Genomic DNA, 27,817 nt, shown 5'->3' on the forward strand with positions numbered 1-27,817 from the left:
AAAATATGATTTGTTATGTTTATTAGCCATCAATTTGTAATATAAGATGAAAAATTGTGGAAGTCATTTTTTATAATTTTTTGTTGGACTTTAACTACGAATAACTTTGAATGAGTTGACTCAGCCAAAAAATGTTCTAGATATATTGCTCTAACAGACGTATGTTAGCTCTTTTGCTTATATTTTTATACGTTTATATGCAAACATGTGTATTCGTATGAATTCTTTTTGTGCATATTTATGAATACAGTTGCATTTCTTGTATTTGATATATTCACGCTTATGAGTATACTTCATTACATGTATGTATGTATGTATACAACAAACTATCATAATATATTAAAAAAATTAAATATATTACAATAGTGATAAATGTACATACATAAATCGTATATTTTATCATTCAAAACTTATATTCACATGTATCATGACCATATGTGTTTATGTTCGCTTTTGCGAATTTAAATCATATTGTCACTTATCATATCATATGTATATAACAGCTCCTTTATATTTATCTTCTTATGGTATCATAGGTTTGCGGCATCTCGGGACTGCACCCTCGGTCTTACAGCGATTTCGTCTTCTCGTACTCTTTGCATAATATACGCTATTATCCCACATACAATATCCGATGCTAGATGGGCAGTTAGCATAAAGTTTACTACGTCTCATGAACGTATGGGTAGGGACTTTCCTAGTTTATCGGAAAGTATTTGCCTTTCCTTTTGGAAGCGGACACAATCCACCAGTACGCGGTCTGCTGTGTCAATATAATTTTCGCAGTGCATGTAGAGAGGAGATTCCACATGCCTGAATTTATGCAAATAGCTTCTGAAGCAGCCGTGGTCAGACAGAAACTGCATAAGGTAGTAGTTCACCTCCCCATGATCCCGCGTAACCCATTCTCTAATATTGGGTATCAGAGAGTGGGTCCACCTTCCCTTCGTTGAGTTATTCGATTTCTCCTGCTATTTCCGGAGGCATTTCTCGTCGATTTTTATCAGTTCTTGTCTATATTGGTTAGGTGATATGTTAGCCCTCATATCTCGGACTGATGAGCAACGCTCTGCTGCTATTTCTGTGGGGAGTCTTCCCGATATAACATGGATTGCATCATCCGATACTGTTCTGAATGCCCAGCAAGTTCTCAATGACGCCAGTCTGTGAAGCAACTCCTGTCATATACGAACTATGTCTAGTAGCAGATATCCAAATTGGCGCAGCGTAGAGAATGATGGAGCTACTGACATTTGTCAGCAGCTTTCTGACTAGTCGTCTGGGGCCTCGCATATTGGGCATTATTCTTGCTATTGCCGACACAGATATCGCCGCTTTGATGTGTGTGGCAATTAGGTGCTGCTTGAACGGAAGTCTATGATCTAGGATTATTCCAAGATATTTGAGATGTGGGCTTGACTTCATGGTATGCCCATCAAAACATATCTTAATTGATTCCACTGTTTTTCGACTGCTCATTGAAACGACCTCAGTTTTGTGTTCAGCTAGCTGTAATCCAGCTGTCTCGAGCCACTTGTTTCTCGCCTCGTCTAGGATTCGCGCTACTACTACGACCGCAATGTCGTCAGCGTATCCTACTATTTTTACCGCCTCTGGCATCGCGACTCTCAGAATTCCATTGTACATCACGTTCCAGAGTACAGGGCCGCGGACTGACCCTTGCGGAACGCCGCCTGTTACTTTATATGTTTCAGGTCCACATTCTGTCTCGTACAATAATACTCTGTTTTCAAAGTAGCTTGCCACAATTCGGGTAAGGTAGTTCGGGACCTTTAACTCTGTCATTATTAGAGCCCAGTTCGCTGAGTTGAAAGCGTTTTTGATATCCAGGGTAATGACAACACAATACTGTTTGTCACCCCAACGCCATCTACTCCCTTCCAGTGCTTTTCCCGCAATTTTGGTAACCGCATCAATCGCATTCAGAGGGGAGAAGAACAAGGCGTTGACGCTTCCAACATTTGGGAAAGATCCCTTCCTTCAAGCAGCTTGTGTATGCGTTTTGGAATAATGTTGGCTTTCTTAGGATGATACGCTTAGTTACGAAGTTGAGTATTCCGCCCAGGCCGGGTGATTTGCCAATCTTGATTCTTTTCACCGCATGTTGTATTTCTTCGTGGGACACTTCAGCGATTTCTTCCAGATGAATTTGGAAAATTGGCACTTGCATAGGTTCGCATCTTGGGAATAAACTATGGACTATCTTACATAAAATTGCGGGAGATGTAGGTGGTGGTTTTGATCTACCTATTTTCTGCATTACAATTCGGTAGGCTTTTCCCCAAGGGTCGTAATCTACTTCTGAGGTAAGTTGGTTAAAGGCATTTCTTTGGTGTTGGCTATGGCCTTATGCAGTTCTTTCCTTTTTTTCCGAAAGTTTATAAGAAGTTCCGCATAGTCACCTGTCCTGTAGCACGATGCTGTCTACGTCGAAACTTGAGACATTCAGCTCTCAGTTGCGCGATTTCTTCAGACCACCAGTATAGCGGGGCTCTGTTTCTTCCGTCTTTTCTTCGTGGCATCGTGGCATCGGCTACCATTACAAATGATTTTGTGATGTGCTTTGTCTGGTTCCGAGCGTTCCCTAGTAGATCCTCTTTTACTTGGCTAATGGCGAATTCCAGCATTTCTGTATCACAGGCTTTTGTTTTCCAGCGTCTTATTATGTTTTTAGGTGCGAAAATACCAGAGTTTTGCTTATTCTGTATAATGATATCAAAGGTTATGGCTCAATGGTCACTATGTGTATAGATGTCTGAAACTCTCCATGCGGTTTGCGTTGCTATCGACGAGCTTACAAAGGTACGATCAATATACGATGACGCTCTTCCTTTCATAAATGTTGGCGCGTTTGTGATCATACTCCCCCATTCAACCGCCCATGCATTAAAGTCGCCAGCAATGACTAGCGGTGTCTTTCCTCTTGCGCGCGACGTGAGCCTAAAGAGCATATCCTGAAATTCTGTCAGGGATAGACTAGGAGCGGCGTAGCAACTGTAGAAATGTATGCCCTTTATCTTTGTCTACACGTAGCCTTTTTCTTTAATGGTTTGAGTATTTTCGAAAGGAACATTGTTTGTCTTTAATCCAGTTTTTGTAATTTTTTGGGGTCTTATACGGTTCACTATGTAATAGTACGTCTGTGTTAAGGTCCGAGGCAGTTTTTGTCAGCAGTGCTTGGGCTGCCGAACAGTGGTTGAGGTTTAACTGGAGACACCTCATCCAGCGGCCTTTTTATAAGCTGGGCAGCTAAAGCTACCAGTCGGGTGCTTATTCGTCCCTTGTGGGCATAAGAGAAGTAGTGGATCCTTACTGCATCCTTTTTCGGCATGCCCCTTCTCACCAGATTTGCTGCTTTTGCAGTCGCTCGATATATGACCGAACTCAAAGCATTTAAAACATTGGACAGGTCATGTAATTTCCCGAACCCTACAATTAACCCAACCTATTTTTATTTTATTTGCGTCAAGGAGTTTTTTTGATATTGCCAAAGGGACACTAATTTGGCAATTTGCGTTTCGTCCTTAAGTTTTTCTTGCTTTGCTAAAGCTATCACCAAGGTCTTGAAGTCTGGGGTCTGATTTCATTTTCTTTAGCATATCTGCGTAAGACATGTCGCCAGAGCTTCCGTGCGCTTCAGCTTCCGTTTTGAGATCTTTGGTTCTGTTTTTTCAGTTCCAGTTTATTACGTCTGTTTTTCACCAGTTTCCATTCAGTTGCCTGTTTTTCCGGGGGAGGGGCCACACTTTCAGGTATTTGCGTTTGTTGCATTTCATCACAGGTGTATCGTCTCTTACTCTTTGACGTCTCTTTCTCGTTTTCGAGCTTCCTCTTCGCCTGCATTGCAATCACAAACCACTGCGAAGTTTGGGACGTTTTTTCTCTCCTTTCACAGGGGTTTGGTTTAGTAGCACGCTCAGAGGCAGCTAGATTTTACAATGAGGTTATCCGTCCTATGGTGTCCCTCATAGCTTGGTGGATAGATCGTTTCTTTCCATCTTCATGCATTGCAACCAGGTTGCCAATCTGTTCCCTGAGTTGATAAAAGGCTGGCATATTTCCTCAAGTAATTTCTTTCCTCGTCATAGGAGTTACTTTTTGCTGCTTGGCTTGTTCAACACCTGCTGCTGTGCTGCTTTCGTGGTTGGTATGCAGCGGCGGTGTTCGCATAACATTTGAGCTTCGCCGAAAGGCCGTGTGCTCGTTTACATCTTCAAATTCGGTTTCATTATTATGGTTTGTGGTGTTCATTTAATTGGGTCCCCCCTCAAGGCCGCTATCTCGGCTCGCTATGTGCAATCGCTGCGATGATCCCGTGGTTATCCTTGCAGTGCAGGGGGGTTACGCAAGGGTTGACGTAGGCCCTTATGGGCACCTAAGTTCAGTGCAGATCAGCGTTAATCGGGAGCAACGCTCAACCGAAATTGCAGCGCCAACTCAATGACGACAAGCATCGAACGTACCTTGAGGCCGTGCCGGGGTTTTAGTCGGGATGGAAGGCATTCGTAACATTAGCCGGCAAGCCATTTCAGCAAGATTTCACTCCGCTTACTAAAATCGCCGAATGCTACGTCTGTCAGCTCCAATGTATAATTTTCGAGAACCGTTTACAGTAGATTTTTACCCGAGTCTTACTGGGCTTAGAATCTGGTATCCGTTTTTGAAGAATTTTTCCAATTTCAGTTTGCAGTTGGTAAGTTCAGCGCTCCTGATCTGGAGACACACGCTGCCCAATGAGCCGTTCAATCTGAGTCCGCCGCTCCCGGGATTGCTCTTTGTTTGACACGTAGTTTTGGGCGGTGTCGGTTCGCCCCATTACAGAGACTTCGTCGGGTAGATATAGCCTTTTAAGCTATACCCTCCATCTCTGCTGCTTAGGTCGGGGACTGATTATTGATTATTCGCAGCTAACCTTCATATCTGAAGGCCGTTCAACTATCCGCCACCTACTGACCCCCACAGTAGCCCAAGCTAGCCCTGTGCGCTGCTCATATGTACATACATAAATATGAACGCAAGCGCACTTTCAACAGGCAAACTCGCTTCATTCATAAAAACAAACACCATTACATCTCCCCGATCTTGCTTTTGCCAACAAGCGTCTTTTTGCGACGATGGCAAAAGCTAAAAATCATAAATTGAATAATTTCTGATATTTTTATTAGAAGGAAAAAGTTACAGCGCCGCAAATATAAGTATTCAAATATGTTAGAATAAAATTGACGGCATAGTTTATTTGCCGATTTTCAAGTCAAGAAGTGTATCAAAGAAAATATTCAATATTCCTCTGATTTATGTGTACAGTAATTCCCGGTTAAGTAGTACTCCGCTTAAATAAAAATCATCCCTCTTAACTGCCTATCTCTTGCTGCATCTCATGGTTTGTTTTTTGAAGTACATAGAAATTATTGTTTCAAGTACCACTTGCTTAAGTATCCGCACTCGCTTATCTGCCATATTATATTTTTATTTTTAACAAACCACAAAAATCTGTATCTTTGATTATGGCAAAGAACCGGGATTGACTGCATTTGTCAAGGAATGTAAGAATATTTTTACGAGGCTTGCAAAAATCTGCGTCAATATGTAAGTTAAGATTTTCTTTATTGAGTTATGAAATGTAACTGAACAATAGTATCTTAAAAATACACTAAACTAGCTGTGGTTCAACCAGAGAACATAAAACATAGAGAAGGTGCAAATTCAATTCTGTATGATGTGCGATTGGACAGCTAACAGAGCTTATGAGATTGCGACACGGAATTTCACCATTCTGGCTTCTATTTAGCAGAATTGAGCATTTGCAATGCCAGAAATATATGTAAAGCGACTGAATTCATACGAGAATGAATAAAGAGAAATGCTTTGAAGCAAAAAATATACATAGTCACACAAAGAATGTAAAGAAGCATTCTCTGAGTCACATATGCGTGATTCCTTGTATCATATGAACCATTTTTTTTCAGAAGAATGGTAAAAACTTTAATTTTTTTACAAAATCGGGAAAAATTAAATAAAAATAATTTTAATTTTATTTTTTATTTTTAAATAAATTAATATATCAAATAAAATATATTTATTTCGACTATTACAAAGTGAAGATGTGCCAAATGAACTTCATTTCGTCAAAGAAGAATATTGTAGAATTGACAAATATTGTAAATCGACAACAGCTATGTTGCCACTTTTCTCTTAGAGCAAACACCAGAAAGATTTTCAATTTATGATTTTTAGCTTTTGCCATCGTCGCGGAAAGACACTTGTTGGCAAAGGCATGCTCGGGGAGATGTTACGGCGTCTGTTTTTATGAATTAAGCGAGGTCCCTTATGGAATTTGCGCCTGCGTTTATGAATAAATTCGTTTTTGTTGTCATATTTACTACATTTGGGCTTCGCCAATTTGTCTGCCATATTGACTTGCCATGCTTATGGTATTTGAGACGATTGTTGTTTTTGTACAACAATGTTTCAATTTTTTGTTGGTGACATATTTATATGTGTACGCATATGTATGTTTGTGCATTATTTGTTCGGAAGTGTATACGAATATATGTACATATAAGTATACATACTATATATGAATGTATGAACATGCAGATCAATGCGCGCACATGTAATATATTGATAAGTGATAAAATCATGATTTGAATTTCTGAATGGAATGGCACATGTGAGTTATGTGCACACTATCATCCCAACCAGACACAACACAACAAAATATCGTAAATTGGACAAAATAAAAGATTAAAGAAAAACAGGTAAACATTACAAAAAAATAAGATAACAAGTAGAGAATTAAGGGGAAGGTGGGGAATGTTGGGCAGGTAGGGAATCTCGGGCCAGCGCGATATTTTTTTCCCTAGTATTGGTTGACAGCTGCAACCAACTGTCATCGGCTCGTCTCATAATAAGCTCAGTTTCTATAAAGCACTCGAGCTGTGAACACGTGTTATAACCTCTCTGCGACAACAAAAAAAATTCGACACTCCGAAAGTTTTTTTCAACTCTGTGTACAGTTGATTTTTTTCACATTTTCCAATAAATTCATCCAGGTAAATATGTTTATAATATTAGTTGAGCCTTTAGCCTTCGACACACAAAAGAAATTTTGCACGAATTTACATTGTGTTCATTATCCACCGCCATTTTGCAAATATGGCCACATAGTTTTTTACATTTGACATGCTAACTTCATACATATATTTGACGTGTATAAGTGATTTTTCGTGCAGAATTTCAACAACACAATAGTTTTTCAACATTTCCTGATAGTTTCGTGCTCCGAAAAATTTTTTTTAGTCATTATGCCGCGGTACTATCCCAAACAAGAGAAAATTGTTGATTTCGACAACATTTTGGACGCGATCAAGTCGGTGAAAATACATCACAACAGCGTTCGACAATTTGCGACGGCACACAAAATTCCGAGAACCAACCTGATGCGTTATATTGCAGCATTTGATGGTGCGAGCATCGACGTTACTACTGCCAATGCCGATGTAATGAAGAATTTGCTGGCTGAAAGCACGACGATGGGCACAAAAACAGTGAGTTCTGCTGGTTTCTTTCTTTTTCTTTCATCGAATAATAAATAATTTTTTTTTTTATTTCAGATCTTCAACATCGAACAAGAGAAGGCGCTGATAAGCTACATTCTCCAGGCCAGCGACGTCAACTATGAAATTAGTTTGATGGAGCTTCGTAAGCTCGCGTATGAATTTGCTCGGAAAGTTGGCGCGTCGTATCTGGATCCATGGAACGACAATCAACAGGCGAGTAAGGATTGGCAGTTGGCGTTCATGAAACGCCACAAAAATTTGTCACTGCGAACACCAGAGCAAGTAAGCCAGAGCCGTGCGAAGCGATTCAACAAAGAGAATGTCGATGCATTCTTTGCCAACCTTTCATCCGTTCTCGGTAAGACGCCGTTTGAACCTCACAGAATATGGAACATGGATGAAACCGGGTGCCCGACCGTGCCAACCAGACCTGTCAAAACCATCGCGGGCAAAGGACAAAAGCAGGTCGGCTTATCAACATCTGCCGAAAAAGGCACCAATGTGTCTTTGGCTTTGGCCGTAAGCGCTAGTGGCCAGTCTATACCGCCATTCTTCCTCTTTCCCCGAGTCAACATGAAAGAGATTTTTATGACTCATGCGAGTCATGGCGCTGTTGGTGTTGCGAACGGTTCTGGTTACATGAACTCTGACGTATTCCCTCAATTCATGCGTCATTTCATCAAGCACACCGGTGCTAATGCCGATTTGCCAACCATGTTGCTGCTGGACAACCGCGGTTCGCATTTATCGATCGAGGCGATAGATTTGGCGTTGGATCATGGCATCACGTTGCTGTCTTTTCCGCCGAAATTCACGCACAAAATGCAGCCGCTAGATGTTGCGGTATTTGCACCATTTAAAGGCATGATGACCGTGAAGCATGATGCATGGAAAAAGTCCAACATTGGTGTCACTTTCGATCTGCATCATGTGCCGCTCCTTGTCGATCAGTGCCTCGATGTTATGTTAACGCCGAAAACCATCAAATCCGGCTTCCGAACAACTGGCATCTACCCGTTCAACCCGCAAATTTTCACTGAAGTTGACTTTGTCGCTTCGGAACTGAGCGGCGAAAATTTGTTCGGTGACGAAGAGAAAGACGCCGACAATCAACGTCGAGTTCTTGCCTCTGGTGATGCCATTGTGACTGCTGCGAATGAGGAGGTGTCAACGTCGGAGGCATCGACAAGTGCCCCAGCTTCAACAAGTGGTGCTGCATCATCGTTGTTGTCTCTTGTTTCGGCTCCACAGCTCCGTGATGCATTGAAATCGGTTGGCCCGTTGAAATTGGGCACACCTGCGCTGAAATCAAAACGTGGCCGCAAGACAATGGAGTCAACGATTTTGACATCGCCTGAGGCTGTCGCAGATCTGCGTGACAAGGCCGAAAAAAGCGGCAAAAATTGACGAAGGAAGCCGATGAACCAGCAGCCAAGAAGCAAAAAGGCCGTGGCAAATCGAAGACGCCACGGAAGAGAAACCCGTCTCCGACCGAAACCGACATCGAAGAGGACTTCGATTTTTGCACGATTTGTAAGAAAAAGATGCCGAAGCACGAGAATCGTCAAAACACGGCCCATTGCATCGTTTGTGATCGAGGGGTTCACTTGAAATGTGCCGGACCGAACCCGAACACTTACACCTGCATCCACTGCGAGTCGGAATAGTTTTTTTTCGCCAATTCCTATTTTTCTTTTTATCTATGAATTTCTCTTTCATTTCCATTGATAAATAAATGTTTTTCATCGGTAACAATCATGTTTCAATCGATTTACAGACCCGACATTCCCCAAATCGCAAAATCAGGTTTTTTGCGCCAATGGCTATAACTTTTAAATTTTTGTAGAATTTTATCAAACCAATGTTATCAAACGGAAGGTTACGACTCGCACTACAAATCCATGCTTTGGAATTTTCACAAAAAATAACTTTTATGTGACTTTTTAATCGAAATCAAAACGTGGCCCAACATTCCCCATGTCACAGAAGTAACATTGTCGGCATTTTTATTCCTCCGCCCATCAACATTACCAAAACTGGCGCAGTCGGTAAAAACAAACTGCAGAGTTGAGCGATACTAAAAACTGAAGTTTTTTAAGTTTCGTAAACTTTAGCAACGGGAGGCAAATCCTAAGATTAGCTCCCATTTTAAAGATCTCTTATATATATATAAATATATAAGTCGGTCGGTGCAGATAGCCAAGTTTAAGAAACTTAAGTTTCTACACTAAATATCTTGAACGTCGGAGAGTGACTCCGAGGATTACAATTTGTGAAGGCGAAGAATAGCTTCATTCCGCCCATCAGTATTACCAGGAAAAGTGAGATTAATGCCACACACACAGAAGACGCAGAGAGAGCGAAGTGCACCGTACAGAACAACAACAACAAGTGCAGTTATATTAAAAGAGGATACATCAGCAATGAATTCGGGCGAGCAGCAACCACTTCAGATGACAGGATCGCAAATTTTGAAGGAAGCTTCAAGAATCATGCACTTTGACGGCAGAGATTTATCATCGTTCATCAGGGAAGTTGACATGATCCTTCCCTTATTCAACCCCAACCCATCAATGTTGAAATTTGCAACGCAGCGACACGTCAAAACAAAAATTAAAGGAGAAGCAGCAAGTGTCATCCGGCCTTTGGGACCTACACCAACATGGCAGCAAATGAGAGAAGAACTCATAAAGAATTTTGGAGTAAAGGAGTCGTACCACACCCTTTACAATCAGGCGATTGTACTACGAAACTATAACGTAAGTCAATATTTTCAAAATTTAAAAGATATTTTAGATAAACTAAATTTAAAACATGAATTCGATAGGATAAAGCCTATAGAATTTTCTCCAATTAACAACGAAAGTTTAATTCTAAAAACATTTTTAAATGGGATACACCCCAACTTAAGCAGTGGAGTGATTAGTAGAAATATAAGCACCATTAGAGAGGCTTTTAGCGTTCTTCAAGAGACAGGTTTGCTAATACAATTTGACAAAAGACAAAACAATTATCAAAGAAATAATTATAGAAATTTTTCAAATAGAAATTCTTTGGCTCACAATTTTGGCAATTTCAATAATAAACAGTATATGCAAAATTCCCATAATTTTCAATTTGGACAATCAGCAGAGAGAATTTCGTAACAATTCTAACCAAAATGACAATTATCAACAATTTAGCTTTGGACAAAATAGGCAAAATAATTCTCAACAATCTAGAAGATATAATTCAGTCCAAAGGAGACAAAAACCACCAACACAGACCCCCAACACCCCCCACCACCCCCTTGGAAATAGAATAGATCACGTTCAAAAACAAGCAAATTTTCGGTTGCCAGCCCAAAACAATCGTTACCGATAATAGAAGTGACCATAAAAAATTCAAAAATTAAATGTCTTATTGACACAGTGTCTACAACATCATTATTGAAATATAATGTGTTAAAAGATTATGAATGCATTGAGCTTGATAAACCAATACACTTTAGCACCATTAAGGAAAATTTTTCCCTAAATAAAGAGTTAGTCACCCCAACCCCAAACGAATCCAATGAAAAAAGTTATATACATTGGAAACTAACATAACAACACATAAAAAATAATAACTTTGATGCTATAATAGGACAGAATATTTTAAAACCTATTAAAGCAATAATTAATTTAGAAAAGGAGTATGTAGAGATAAACGGCAGCAAAAAAAATTTATAAATTCATGCCCTTACAATTGCGAAGATATTAATATAGTTACAGAATGTAAAGAGAATTTGCTAAATATTTTATCAAATAGTGACATGAATGAAGAAGAAAAACAAAAATTAGAATACATTCTAAAAGCAAATAGCGATTTATTTTTCCAAGAAGGTAAAAACCTTTCTCATACTCATGAAATTCAGCATGAAATTGTTACAAAAACAAGTAGACCAACTTATAATAAAATTTATAGATATCCCCAAATTCATGAAGAAGAAATTAGTAGACAGATGAACGAGATGTTGCGCCAAGGTATAATTAAAGAAAGTAATTCCCCGTACAACTCGCCTCTTTGGATTGTACCGAAAAAGCAAGACAATTCAATGGAAAAAAAATGGAGAATAGTTATTGACTACAGGAAGCTAAACGAAGTCACTATAGATGACAAATTTCCAATACCCCATATAGAAACAATACTCAACAATCTCAAACTCAAACAATTTTACAACATTAGATCTTGCAAAAGGCTTTCATCAAGTATTAATAAAAGAAGAAGATAGACCAAAAACAGCTTTCTCTACTCCCCAAGGACACTTTGAATTTATGAGAATGCCTTTCGGACTAAAGAATGCACCAGCAACTTTCTAACGTTTAATGAATTCAGTTCTTAGGGAATATATCAACAAGATATGTGTAGTTTATTTAGACGACATCTTAATTTTTATTTCAAGTATTGAAGAACATACCCAAAATATCAACAAAATATTTTCAGCATTAAGAAAACATAATTTAAAGATGCAGGTAGATAAATGCAAATTTTTCGCGAAAACAACTAAATTTCTAGGCCACACTTTAACAACAGAAGTGATACAACCAAATTTAAGCAAAATCGGAAACATACAAAAACTAAAGTTGCCTACTACATACATCAAAGCAAATTAAATCATTCCTAGGTATAACAGGTTATTATAGAAAGTTTGTAAGAGATTACGCTAAAGTAGCACATGGTTTAACAAAATATTTAAAAAAAGATATTAAAATAAACACTCGCGATCCTCAGTACATATCATCCTTTGAAAAACTTAAAAATCTATTAGTAAGCCCACCAATATTGAAATATCCAGACTTTAACAAAACATTTGGCATTTCAACGGATGCAAGTGACTTTGCAATTGGCGCAGTATTAACCCAGGACAGTCATCCTATAAGCTATGCTAGTCGAACACTTAACAAACACGAAAGAAGTTATTCCACTACAGAAAAAGAACTACTAGCTATCGTCTGGGCAGTGAAATATTATAGACCATACATTCACGGCAGAGCATTTGATCTCTTAACCGATCACCAACCACTTAAGTGGCTCCAAATAAAAAACAAGGGAAAAGATATTAACCCAAGATTGCAAAGATGGTTAATTAAACTAGGTGAATACAATATTAATATAAATTACGTGAAAGGAAAGGAAAATAACGTAGCCGATTTTCTAAGTAGAAAAGATAGTAACACAGGCGAGATTTATTCATTGGAAGAAGACAACATAAGCTCAAATGCTACAATCCACTCTCAGAAGGAGGAACTAAATTATCATTTTCCAATTTCACATACTATTGTAAATCGCTTCAATACACAAATCATTTTAACAAAAAAGAAAATTATGGAATCTGAAGAACTAGGCAACACGAAGAAAATTTTATTAGCGCAGAAGATATAAAAAATAATAATTTCATAGATCTTTGTCGTAGGCACATAAATAGTGGAAAAGTAGGTATTTTTTCTTATTTAACCGATAATCAGTACAATATAGTTCAGCAAAAGCTTATTCAAATATTTAATAGACAGGTAAAACTTTTTAGATGTGAAATCCATGCTAAAGATATGAAAAATGAAGAACAAGTTTATAAACAAATTGCTCAGTATCATAAAAATGAAACAGGCCATGCAGGTATTAATGAAAATTATGAAAAATTCAAAAAACTAATATACTGGAAAAATTTGAAAGTTTTGATTCAAAAATATACATATAAATATTTGCGATGTTTGCAATAGAGCAAAATATGATAGAAAACCTTTAAAACCAAAATTTCAATTAACGAAAACACCATCAGATATAAATGAAATAGTTCACGCAGATATATCTTCTTCATAATTGGCGTAGACACCGCTTACGCGATTATAGCCGAGTTAACAACAGCGCGCCAGTCGTTTCTCCTTTTCGCTACGTGGCGTCAATTGGATATTCAAAGCGTAGCCAGGTCCTTCTCCACTTGGTCCTTCCAACGGAGTGGAGGTCTTCCTCTTCCTCTGCTTCCCCCGGCTGCTTTCTTTCTTTACTTTCAGAGCTGGAGTGTTTTCGTCCATTCGGACAACATGACCTAGCCAGCGTAGCCGCTGTCTTTTAATTCGCTGAACTATGTCAATGTCGTCGTATATCTCGTACAGCTCATCGCTCCATCGAATAGAATATTCGCCGTGGCCAACGCGCAAAGGACCATAAATCTTTCGCAGAACTTTTCTCTCGAAAACTCGCAACGTCGGCTCATCAGTTGTTGACATCGTCCAAGCCTCTGCACCATATAGCAGGACGGGAATTATGAGCGACTTATAGAGTTTGGCTTTTGTTCGTCGAGAGAGGACTTTACTTTTCAATTGCCTACTCAGTCCGAAGTAGCACCTGTTGGCAAGAGCAATCCTGCGTTGGATTTCCAGGCTGACATTGTTGGTGGTGTTAATACTGGTTCCTGAATAGACGAAATTATCTACAACTTCAAAGTTATGACTGTCAACAGTGACGTGAGTGCCAAGTCGCGAGTGCGACGACTGTTTGTTTGATGACAGGAGATATTTCGTCTTGCCCTCGTTCACTGCCAGACCCATTTGTTTTGCTTCCTTGTCTAGTCTGGAGAAAGCAGAACTAACGGCGCGGGTGTTAAGGCCGATGATATCAATATCATCAGCATACGCCAGCAGCTGTACACTCTTATAAAAGATGGTACCTTCTCTACTAAGTTCTGCAGCTCGAACTATTTTCTCCAGAAGCAGGTTGAAAAAGTCACACGATAGGGAATCGCCTTGTCTGAAACCTCGTTTGGTATCGAACGGCTCGGAGAGGTCCTTCCCGATTCTGACGGAGCTCTCCGTGTTGCTCAGCGTCAGTTTACACAGCCGTATTAGTTTTGCGGGGATACCAAATTCAGAAATCGCGGCATAGAGGCAGCTCCTTTTCGTGCTGTCGAAAGCAGCTTTGAAATCGACGAAGAGGTGGTGTGTGTCGATTCTCCTTTCACGGGTCTTTTCCAAGATTTGGCGCATGGTGAATATCTGGTCGGTTGTTGATTTTCCAGGTCTAAAGCCACACAGATAAGGTCCAATCAGTTTGTTGACGGTGGGCTTTAATCTTTCACTCAATACACTCGATAGAACCTTATATGCGAGGTTGAGGAGGCTAATCCCACGGTAGTTGGCGCAGATTGTGGGGTCTCCTTTTTTATGGATTGGGCATAGCACACTTAAATTCCAATCGTTGGGCATGCTTTCCTCCGACCATATTTTACAAAGAAGCTTATGCATGCTCCTTATCAGTTCTTCGCCGCCGTGTTTGAATAGCTCGGCCGGTAATCCATCGGCCCCCGTCGCTTTGTTGTTCTTCAGGCGGGTAATTGCTATTCGAACTTCTTCATGGTCGGGCAATGGGACGTCTGCTCCATCGTCATCGATTGGGGAATCGGGTTCGCCTTCTCCTGGTGTTGTGCATTCACTGCCATTCAGCAGGCTGGAGAAGTGTTCCCTCCATAATTTAAGTATGCTCTGGGCATCGGTCACTAGATCACCTTTGGGGGTTCTACAAGAGTATGCTCCGGTCTTGAAACCTTCTGTAAGCCGCCGCATTTTTTCGTAAAATTTTCGAGCATTACCCCTGTCGGCCAGCTTATCAAGCTCTTCATACTCACGCATTTCGGCCTCTTTCTTTTTCTGTCTGCAGATGCGTCTCGCTTCCCTCTTCAATTCTCGGTATCTATCCCATCCCGCACGTGTTGTGGTCGATCGTAACGTTGCGAGGTAGGCAGCCTGTTTTCTCTCCGCTGCGGCGCGGCACTCCTCGTCGTACCAGTTGTTCTTTTGCACTTTCCGAAAACCAAGGGTTTCGGATGCAGCTGTACGTAAGGAGTTTGAAATGCCGTCCCACAGTTCCCTTATACCGAGTTGTTGATGAGTGCTCTCAGAGAGCAGGAGTGCAAGCCGAGTAGAAAATCGTTCGGCAGTCTGTTGTGATTGCAGCTTTTCGACGTGGAACCTTCCTTGTGTTTGTTGGCGTGCGTTTTTTGCTGCACAGAGGCGGGTGCGAATCTTGGCTGCAACAAGATAGTGGTCCGAGTCGATGTTAGGACCTCGGAGCGCACGCACATCTAAAACACTGGAGACGTGTCTTCCGTCTATCACAACATGATCGATCTGGTTGGTAGTTTTCCGATCCGGAGACAGCCAGGTAGCTTGATGAATTTTTTTGTGCTGGAATCTAGTACTACAGATAACTATATTTCGGGCCCCGGCGAAGTCGATCAGCCTCAACCCATTTGGGGATGTTTCCTCGTGGAGGCTGAATTTACCGACCATAGTGCCAAAGATACCTTCTTTGCCCACCCTGGCGTTAAAGTCGCCAAGCACGATTTTGACATCGTGGCGGGGGCATCTCTCATAAGTGCGTTCCAAGCACTCATAAAAGGCATCTTTGGTCACATCGTCCTTCTCATTCGTCGGAGCGTGGGCGCAGATCAGCGATATGTTGAAGAACCTCGCTTTGATGCGGATTGTGGCTAGACGTTCATTCACCGGAGTGAATGATAGTACTCGGCGACGGAGTCTCTCTCCCACCACGAATCCCACACCAAACTTGCGCTCCTTTATATGGCCACTGTAGTAAATGTCACAAGGACCTACTCGTCTTTGTCCTTGTCCCGTCCATCGCATTTCTTGGACGGCGGTGATGTCAGCCTTTATTTTCACGAGGACATCAACCAGCTGGGCAGCGGCACCTTCCCAATTAAGGGACCGGACATTCCAGGTGCATGCCCTTAAATCGTAGTCCTTATTTCGTTTGCCGTGGTCGTCATCAAAAGGGGGGTCTCTCATCCGAGGCTGGTGGGGGTAGGCTTTTTACGTGGCGGGTCCCAAACCCAGCGCACAACCATATGCAGGGGATGTTTCGCCTTCTCACTTTAGCTCACCTTCGAACGGATGTTCTTAGGCTAACCAGAGGATACTTGGTCAAAGACCGGAAGTCGTGAGCTGCTTGAGTCATATGTAAAAGAATCGTTTCTGGCCACTCCCAAGTGAATGGCGATCAGAGAACTTTCCATGACCCCATCCTCCACGCAGATATATACATAAATAAAAAATGTTACTTCCTTACTTTTATAGACAAATTTGCGAAATTTGCTATGGCATTTCAGCTAGAAGATAGAAACAGTATAACTATTATAGAAAAGCTTAGAGTATTCTTTTCTATCAAAGGAAGACCCGGAAAGTTAATATTAGGTAATGAATTCAACTCAATTAACATAAAATATTTTTTTAGGAAAGAAGAAATAGAAGTTCATTTTACAAAACCAAACAGTCATACTGGGAATTCAGATATCGAAAGATTTCATAATACTCTCTCCGAAAGAATTAGAGCCCTAGAAATTGAAAAACCAAGCCTTTCGACAGCGGAAAAAGTAGTTCAAAGCATAGAACGGTGTAACAAATCTTATCATTCTATAATTAAAACCACACCTCTTGAGGTTGTAAATGGAAAAACTGATAAAAATTTGATTAAAGACACTATTCAGAAGACTAAAGAAAAATGCATAGGAAAACTAAATAGAAATAGACAAGAGTTTAATAACACTCAAAAAGAAGGTTACGTAAAAAATTATAAAGCGGTTCGGCACAAATACGAACCAAGGTATAGAAAATTGCCATTAGATAATACTCACTCGTCAAGTGTTAAACGTCCGAACAAATTTTTTAGGTCAAATACATCTTCAAAATAACATTGATGATAGCAATTGTAATAATTAGTAATGCAGCCAAACTGGAAGTACATCAAATACATACCGACAATGGATACGCAGAGATTATCACCAACACTAAGCAGATTGTTACATCTTCTGACCTCGTAATTCACATAATTGACCCTCGTGAAATTCTTTACATACTAAATAATATAACAAAAATGTCGCAAACATATTCACATCTACATACATTACTACACCCTATCTAATGAAATTGAAATCTTGAGAGGTAAAATCAAAACATTAATCCCAAGAACAGAAGTTAGTAGAAAAAAGAGAGGTTTAATTAACGGTATAGGTTCTGTACATAAATTTTTATTTGGAACGATGAATGATGGAGATAGAATTGATATTGGATATTGAAAATCACCTTAAGAAAGTAAATGAAAATTTACATAATTCAATTACAGCTCTCAACCACCAAATAAAAATTAATAATTTCTTTTCGAACACGTTCACAAAATTAAAACAAATTATTGAAGACGAAAGAAAGAATTCTTTAATATATCAAGAGAGAACAGACAAAATATTGATTCTTCATGAACAAACAATAACGATAAACATTTTCAAATACCAAAACATCATACAATCAAAGATTTTATTATCCAAACTATGATACTCACAATTTCACTAACAAAATTACAATTAACGACCTTGTATTTAAAAACGAAGAAAATTTTAAAGAAATTAATGAATTAAAATATCACAAAAATATCTCTCATATTGGAATATCAATTTTAAGTTTTATTGTGATTATAATAATAATTTTAATATCTTGTTAAATTAAAAAAAAAGAAAAACAATACTATTCAAACTCAGGAGAGTTTTCCATTAAGGGAGGGAGGAGTTATGTGTACACTATCATCCCAACCAGACGCAACACAACAAAATATCATAAATTGGACAAAATAAAAGATTAAAGAAAAACAAGTAAACATTAAAAAAAATAAGATAACAAGTAGAGAATAAAGTATAATGTCACAGAAGTAACATCGTCGGCATTTTTATTCTTCCGCTCGAAGAACCAAAACTTGCGTATACATACATATGTACATTCATATGAGCAGATAATGAGATTAATATGTTAGACGATGTATTTATATATTGTTATGATAAATTCAATTTCTATTAGTAAGAACCATTATTCAAAAATACTTATTGGAATATTAGAGTATATTATGTAAAAATCAAATAAAATTATTAAATATGCAAGTCCAAATTGACTGCAAATATTAGTATGCATGCATTCATGCAAAATTATACTCACACTAAAATTATTTTTACATGCCAATATGGAAATGCCGACGGCAAAACGCAAAAGCATACATATTTGCATACATTGCGATTCCCTAGTTGAAAGCAAAAATTGAAGCATGAAAATATCACAATGCTGTTGTTGGGAGTATCATCATGAGCTTGCATACTAGGGCGGGTTGATTTAAAAATCGCCCATTGCTCTATGAAAATCATATTCTAGGGATCAAAATAAGATACTTTGCCGAAGGAACCATACCTCTCAAACGAATTTTGATGTCCCCCAATTTGGGTCGAACCTTTAGGTAGGAGCAAATTTTGAAAAATCCCACTTTGACCCATTCAGAGTACTCCAATCGAGTCCAAATGTATGACCGACCCCCACTAACTTTGTACGGCCGATCCACCCATGCCAGTGGCACACCCCCTAGAACTCTCCTGGGGGGCTCCCCATACAACCATTTCAAAAAATCACCATTTTTGGTGATTTACATGAAAAAATCAGCTAAATTGCTATGTTTTTTCTTTATTTTATTTATTTATTTAGTCAGAACATATGTAAATGGAAAAAATTAATTTAAGTGATGATCTTAAACTAACAATAGACAAAAAAAAAAATAAAAAAAAAAAATAAGTGTACTGCCCAAATAAATATAATTTCGTTTACTCACAACAAACGACAGTTTGTTACCTGGGGGCTCAACCGGTCTTAAAGCCATTTCTATCCTGCGGTAACGAATAAAATAAAATTTAAAAGCAAATTCCACGTGAAGTAGGACTTCCACACACAAGGTTCTGAAAAAGCGGACAGACGGCAGATCCTGAAACACTGGATAGCGGCAACCACAAAAAATAACATAAAAACTACGCCCTGAAAAAGCGGATCTCAAAGGTTCCTGAAAAATTGGAAGCAGCACGGACAAGTCTTAGACTAAAGATCATCAAGCTGGAATCTCATAAAAAGAGACAGAAGCTTTTTAATTTGAATTTTCCTTTATTCAACGCCAATCCAAAGATGTCTGCGCAGGAAATAGCAAGCCTCAAGGCTCAAATTGTGACCTTAACTGCATCTCTAACAGAAAACCGAGAAAGGATGGCTACCCTAGAACATGGTCTGCAATCAAATATTATGACTATCGAACAGCCCGATGATTGCAAGCCAAATATCGCCTACAAATCGCAGAGCAACCTAGATGTCTTCAAGTCATTACCAGACTTCACGGGAAACAGAAATCAGTACAGATCCTGTAGGAAACGTCCGTGGACGCACATGGAGAACATAAAAGAATATGCCACAACCCCAACATATTACACTGCACCATCGATACTGCATTCAAAAATTCAAGGAGAGGCAGCCGACATATTAATTAACCACAACACAAAGTTCAATTTTTACCCGATAATAAATCGACTGAACTACACTCATGCAGACCAAAGGCCTTTATACGTGTTACTGGATGAGATAAAAAAATAATACAAGAAGTAGACTCTCTTGCCCCACAACAAAGCGACGATGATTACAAGACAGGCTCTGTTGTTTTAGGCGAGTGAATGAATTGCCGGGTCTGCAACGCCACTGCAGGGATACAGGCAAAGAAGTAAATATTCTTATCGACACCGGAGCAACAAACAATTATATAAGCACTAAATGTAATCTTCGTGAGTCTATTCCAACTAAACCTATTAAAGTGAAAACTCTTCATGGTTTCTCAATAACAAAATAAAAAAAAATAGTATCAGTGTTAGATAATTCGCTTACATTTTTTGAAACTGATGCATTAGAAGAATTTGATATGCTTCTAGGTGAACAGGGACTTAGAACACTAAAAGCAGAGATTAATCTTTTCGAGTACAAGCTCAGTTATAAATATAGGGCCAAGAAAGAAAGTGATTCTTTGCAAAAATTAAATTATACAGTAAGCAATGAAGAATATAGATCTGAAATTCAAAAAATAATGCAACAGAATGAAAGTACTAACACAATATTACCATTTACTACTACAGTACAAGCCACAATTAGGTCGAAATCTGACGATCCTATTTGGACAAAACAATATTCGTACCCTATAACTGATAATGATTTTATTAACAAAGGAATAAATAAACTTTTAGAAAATGAAATAATCCAACCAAGTAAAAGTCCATACAATTCACTCATTTGGACAGTTGCTAAAAAAAGTACTGATGAAAAAGGGAAACCTAAACGCAGAATGGTTGTAGACTTTCAAAAGCTAAATGCTCAAACTATTACAGATAGATATCCCATACCTGATGTAGGCATGACAATACAGAATCTTGGTAAAGCAAAATTATTTACAACTTTAGATTTAGAATCTGGATTTCATAAAATTTTTATTAAGGAATCTGACAGAGAAAAAACAGCTTTCAGCATAAATGGAGCCAAATATGAATTTCTTCGTATGCCTTTCGGACTGAAAAATGCTCCGTAAATTTTTCAAAGGTGTATAGATGACATCTTAAGACTATATATTGGAGAATTTGCCTATGTCTATATAGACGACGTTCTCATTTACTGTTCTTCTCCTGAAGAGCGTATCGAGCACATACGTATAATTGTAAATGCATCTCATCAAGCTGACATGAAGATTTCCAATGAGAAATCACACTTCTTTAAAGATTCCGTAGAGTATTTGGGATACATAATTAAATTAAATAAAATTACTGTTGATCCAGTAAAAACACAAACCATAAAAGATTTTCCCAAGCCTACTTCACTAAAAGAACTCAGATCCTTTTTAGGTCTTGCAAGTTATTATAGAAAATTCATAAAAAATTTTGCAGCCATTTTCAAACCACTTACTACGTTTCTCAGACGAGACAACAGTGGCATATCAAAGACTCAAAGCGCAAAAATTAAAATTGCATTAGATGAACCTGCAATAGCAGCATTAAGTCGAATAAAAGAAGAATTGCAAGCTCAGGTTGAACTCTTCCAACGAAATTTTAACAAACCTTTCGAATTAACCACAGACGTTAGTAATTACGCGATAGGAGCTGTATTATCGCAAAATAAAAAACCCATACCATTTATTTCACGAACACTTAGCCAAACCGAACAGAATTACTCTACAAACGAAAAAGAGTTACTCGCAATTGTGTGGGCCTTACAAAACCTTCGAAATTACTTGTATGGAATAGCAGATTTAACTATACACACCGATAGTCAATCTTTAATTTTTGCCATATCGGAAAAAAACCGAAATACAAAATTAACAAGTAAGGAAGGGCTAAGTTCGGGTGTCACCGAACATTTTATACTCTCGCATAATAAAGTGATAATCGAGATTTCATTATCCGTCATTTACATATTTTTCAAATACCGTATTTGTGTAAAGTTTTATTCCGCTATCATCATTGGTTCCTAATGTAGTATGGTATGTATATATGTCATACAGAGAAGGCATCAGATGGAATTCACAAAAGCGTTATATTGGAAGAAGGCGTGGTTGTGAACCGATTTCACCCATATTGCGTACATGTCCTCAGGGTGTTAAGAAAATATTATATACCGAATTTCATTGAAATCGGTTGAGTTGTTCCTGAGATATGATTTTTGGTCCATGAGTGGGCGACGCCACTCCCATTTTCAATTTTTAAAAAAGGCCTGGGTGCAGCTTCCTTCTGCCATTTCTTCCGTAAAATTTAGTGTTTCTAACGTTTTTGTTAGTCGGTTAACGCACTTTTAGTGATTTTCAACATAACCTTTGTAAGGGAGGTGGGCGTGGTTATCATCCGATTTCTTCCATTTTTGAACTGTATATGGAAATGCCCGAAGGAAATGACTCTATAGAGTTTGGTTGACATAGCTATATAGAGATCCGAGATATGTACACAAAACTTAGTAGGGGCGGGGCCACGCCCACTTTTCCAAAAAAAACTACGTCCAAATATGCCCCTTCCTTATGCAATCCTTAGCGCCAAATTTCACTTTAATATCTTTATTTATGGCTTAGTTATGACACTTTATAGGTTTTCGGTTTCCGCCATTTTGTGGGCGTAGAAGTGTGCCGATTTTGCCCATCTTCGAACTCAATCTTCTTATGGAGCCAAGAAATACGTGTACCAAGTTTCATCATGATATCTAAATTTTTACTCAAGTTACAGCTTGCACGGACGAACGGACTGACAGACATCCGGATTTCAACTCTACTCGTCACCCTGATCACTTTGGTATATATAACCCTATATCTGACTCTTTTAGTTTTAGGACTTACAAACAACCGTTATGTGAACCAAACTATAATACTCTCCTTAGCAACTTTGTTGCGAGAGTATAAAAAAGATGGAAAAATTTCATCGAAGAATACGACGCTAAAATCACTTACAAACCTGATCAGCAGAACGTTGTTGCTGATGCACTTTCCCGCCAACAAATTAATAACACATCTAATTCTAAAAATTCCCAGCATTCAGCACAAAGCTCTCCTATAGAAAAAATTAAACGTGTAAAGCAACCATTAAATTGCTTTAAAAATCAAATTATTATAAAACAATCAGACGCAAACCCCAACCAAGTATCATCCCAAAATATCTTTTCTAACAGTAGAAATACAATTTTTTTTAACACTAAAAGAGAGCTATTGGACAGACTAAAAAATGTAATCAAACCACAAGTTGTAAGCGCTCTACAAATAGATGAACAAATATTATTTTTCGTTGAAAATGATATCAGTGCATTTCCCACTGTGTCTATTGTTCTAACTCATAAAACGGTTGAAGACATAACCGAAATCGAAAAACCAAAACAAATCATAAATGACACACATAGACGTGCACACAGAAATTACAAAAATAACGCACAGGAAATTTCGTTAAAATATTACTGGCCAAACATACGAGACGCTTGTAAAAAAGAAGTACAAGACTGTGAAATCTGTCTCACAAACAAATACGAACGCCGACCAAACAAACAACCGTTTGGTGCAGCACCAACACCAAACAAAGTCGGAGAATACATACACTTAGATTTATTCTATATGAGCGATAACATACATATACATACATAATGAGTGAATGTACATTAGCTCAACTGACAAATACTCAAAATTTTGCCACTTCAGACAAATACCTTCAAGAAAAGATATGTATATAGAAGTATGTCGACGAGATACTTTCACAAATATACCCAAACGCAAAGTTTCTAATGACTGATAACGAATTATCATTTACAAGCCTATGTGCACAACAAATTTACAAAAGGTTACAAATAGCGCACACCAAAACGCCAGCGTTTCATTCTACTACAAACGGACAAGTAGAGATTGAAGAACAGATATTTGAAGCCGTTCGACAATACAGTAAAACGATCCATTCGGTAACCAACGAGAAACCCGAGGACGTGTTCTTTAATCAAAAGGGGTATCCTGACATCCCCGAACGTCTACAAGAAAATCAGGAACGAGTCTTATAGCCTTGACAGACGGCAGCGTTAATCCGGATTAACTGCGCACTTAATCAGATCCAAATTTGTAGGTGACAGACGGCAGCTATGCGAGTTTGAAACTCTCATAAACAGCTCATTGTCCTTTTTATAATATTTTCAATGAAAATTGATAGAAGATAAACATTACGGTTGTTAGCCGACCAATTTTTACCAAACCATTTTTTATTACAAAAGCATATCAAGACATTATTTTTAAAACTGCATCATAACATAGAAGTTTTATTGATATTATATTGAGAATTTGATAAACAGCTGTCAGGGTTGCTTGTATTTCATTCACAATAGATGAAAATTGGCCATTTTTATCAATGTTGCCAACGAAAATCTCACAAACTCCCTAAAATTTTGAGAGTTATTTTTGGATTCAGCAACGGAGTTAGCTGTGGTAACTCCTGAATTAATCCCGAAAAATGCAATTAATCTGGTTTAACGCTGCCGTCTGTCAATGCTATTTCGTTATCAGAATCGTAATCGACAGCAACTGAATTATAGGCAAGGTGACGTCATATTTATGAAGACGCACAGGCGAAATAAAAACGTGAAAAAATACGCGAAACAAATTGTTAAAGAAGACAACGGAAGGACGGTAACGACAAATAGGGGACGTGTTATTCACAAAGATAACATAACCCTTTCAGACCTTCAATACACAATTGTACGGGTAAGACTAAAAAATGTGAAAAATTTTTTTTTGCTTTACTACGTGTTAAGACCCGAAAGCAATGATTATGCCATTTATTTCGAACGGTTCTTTTCAACGGTTGCTTTGATTTTTTGTATATTTTTGTCACTATTTCCAAAGTTTTGAAGTGTTCAGCCGTGTTGTCAAGAATGGAAAAAGATAAATTGATATAAATTTTGTGCAGTGTTTTAGTTTAGTGATGTTTTGCAAAAATTTGTATTGAAAAATATTAAATAAACTATGTTTGGTCTTATTGTGAAAAAATTATAATTAAATTAAGCGTTTTTAACAAGTTTAAAAAAGGACCACACAATTGTGCGCTTCAGGCTTTGACCTCGCATTTTCATTTACCCGCACAATTGTGTCATTCCAGGTCATTTCAATTTGAATCTAGATGAGGAGGTTCTTCAACTTCTCCAAATATTGGAAAATTCCGATGCTGACTTTATTTCTGATGACTCAAATGATGATGCGCTCTGGGAACAACCAAATAGGCAAATGGGCGGTTCATCCGAGTCGGATTGTAATGAAACTTCTTCGGAAGATGAAATTTTACTTCCAGCTAATCAAGACCCAACTGTAAGTCATGTAAATACAACCGTATCTACTCGGGATGAAGTCTGGAAGAGCGTCGGTTTTGTTGACTCGACGCCCCCGCAACAAACAAGTCATCAAGGAAATATTTTAGTTGGTACACCCATGGAGTATTTTCAGAAATATTTTCCTGAAGATCATTTTCAAAACGCCACGTTTTTCACGGATAAGTATCACTTATCTCAGCATGGATGTGTCCTCAATGCTACTACTGCCGATATTAAAAATCTTTATGGACTCCATATCATAATGGGTCACCTAGCTTACCCTAGAGTCCGGGTGTGTTGGTCGGAAGGCTTCGGATTAGCACAAATAAAAAACGAGATGACCAGAGATAAACCCTTCACATTAAGGAACAGCCTCCATTTTGTTGATACTCTACAGCCTCCGACAAACAAACTGTTTAAGATTCAGCCGGTTATAGACAGCGTTAGATCTCGATGCCAAGCATTAGCAACAGAAATTACGTAATACTCGATTAATGAGCAAATGATCCCATTTACAGGAAGGGCGTCCATGCGGCAATACGTTAAAAATAAACCAAGACCTGTAGGTCTTAAGAACCTTGTTGTTGCGACTTCCAGCGGGCTCGTCGTCGATTTCGAAATATTCCAAGGAGCAGGAACTTTTTCTAACACTGGCTTGGGAGTTGGACCGTCTATTGTCATCAGATTGACAAAATATTTTTCGAAAGGGAGTTTTCTCTATTTTGATAGGTACTTTACCACGATTCCGCTTTTAGAAAAGCTGCTGGAATTCGGCTACTGGGACCATAGCTTTAAACCGATTGCCTGTGCAGAGGATGGATTTCCCGTTAGACCGAAATATGAATAGAGGAGACATAATACAGTTTGTGAAAGGTAATGTAGTTGCAGTTAAATGGCGCGATAGCAAGTGCGTTACGCTAGTATCCACAGAATGTGGAAAAGACCCAGTTGGAGTGGTACAAAGGTGGCGCAAAAAGGAACGCAAGCACATTAATGTACCATGCCCTCAAATCGTGAAGCGTTACAACGCTAAAATGGGCGGAGTCGACGCACCTGATCAGTCAATGGAATACTACAGAATTTTTATAAAAACGAAGAAATGGACTGTAAAAACAACTTTTCATTTGATTGACATAGCAGTATGCAATGCATGGAGAGAGTACAGAGCCGATGCACTAAAGGCGGGCATGCGAAAAAAGAATATTAAAGACCTATTTAAGTTTAAGTCTGAGCTCGGCTAAGTATTGGCCAAATTCCGTGAAAGGCCAATAAAAATAACGCTCCAATTCAAATTTTAGAAAGGGGTCACATCTTGACAGATAATGAGCATTCTTCGAATAATATGCCTATATCTGGCCCTAAATTAATTCATTTTTCAGAATCCATAAACATAGATGGGATTACATATTACAACCATCAACAACAACTCAGAGGAATCATACACAACCAGCACAGCGAAAAACTTGAAGTACTCCGCATTCTTTCCTCGAAATCAAATTACAAGTTCAGTAATATACAGGAAATTTCAACGTTTTTAATTCCAGTCGAAGAAAATCACACACTTCACACTTATTATCATTATAGCATTTCTTACCTTCACAGCTACTATTTATGGTTTAGTACACCTCTGCAAATATTGCCAAAATGTTAGAATGCTCAACAGACAACGACAAATCGACGGCTTATTTGAAACCGCCTACACCAACAGCAATTAGCAGCAAAGTAGCGAGGACGCTCCATTTTAACACAGAGGAGAGTTAAGGAACATCTGTCACTTATCACATTTTTGTACCGAATACATAAATTATCAACTGGTAACCTAAACAAACAATAACAATAGTCTCGCCTAGCATCATAAATGTAACAAACAAAATGCATGTGCGAAAATGTAAACTGCACCAAACTATCTCATTAGCAAGTAAGCAAACATTGTAAATGCACTATCAATACAACAAACCAAATGTATCTAAACAAACAATATATGTATCTGTAAAGAAACCTAAACAAATAATATAATCTGTATCTAACAAAATATCAACTAGTAATAAGTAAACATACTAGTTAGTATAAATAGAAGTAAGATTATGAAAAATAGGCAGTAAGAAATTATGAATAAACAAGTAAGGAAGGGCTAAGTTCGGGTGTCACCGAACATTTTATACTCTCGCATGATAAAGTGATAATCGATATTTCATTATACGTCATTTACATATTTTTCAAATATCGTATTTTTGTAAAGTTTTTTTCCGCTATCATCATTGGTTCCTAATGTACTATATATTATACAGAGAAGGCATCAGATGGAATTCAAAATAGCGTTATATTGGAAGAAGGCGTGGTTGTGAACCGATTTCACCCATATTTCGTACATGTCATCAGGGTGTTAAGAAAATATTATATACCGAATTTCATTGAAATCGGTTGAGTAGTTCCTGAGATATGGTTTTTGGTCCATTAGTGCAGCTTCCTTCTGCAATTTCTTCCGTAAAATTTAGTGTTTCTGACGTTTTTTGT

General features: G+C 38.3%; 1 protein-coding gene across 1 annotated transcript; it reads left to right on the forward strand.

Annotated features, from left to right (window-relative positions):
* The first annotated feature begins 7,458 nt into the window (after positions 1-7,458).
* On the forward strand, positions 7,459-26,691 carry LOC126764602 (uncharacterized). Its single transcript, XM_050482270.1, has 4 exons — positions 7,459-7,568; positions 7,635-8,442; positions 25,096-25,301; positions 26,683-26,691. The coding sequence occupies exons 1-4, from the start codon at positions 7,461-7,463 to the stop codon at positions 26,689-26,691; spliced, it is 1,131 nt and encodes a 376-aa protein (XP_050338227.1). The 5' UTR covers positions 7,459-7,460.
* Positions 26,692-27,817: the final 1,126 nt, after the last annotated feature.

Source organism: Bactrocera neohumeralis, unplaced genomic scaffold (genome assembly GCF_024586455.1).
Source record: "Bactrocera neohumeralis isolate Rockhampton unplaced genomic scaffold, APGP_CSIRO_Bneo_wtdbg2-racon-allhic-juicebox.fasta_v2 cluster09, whole genome shotgun sequence".
NCBI lineage: Eukaryota > Metazoa > Arthropoda > Insecta > Diptera > Tephritidae > Bactrocera > Bactrocera neohumeralis.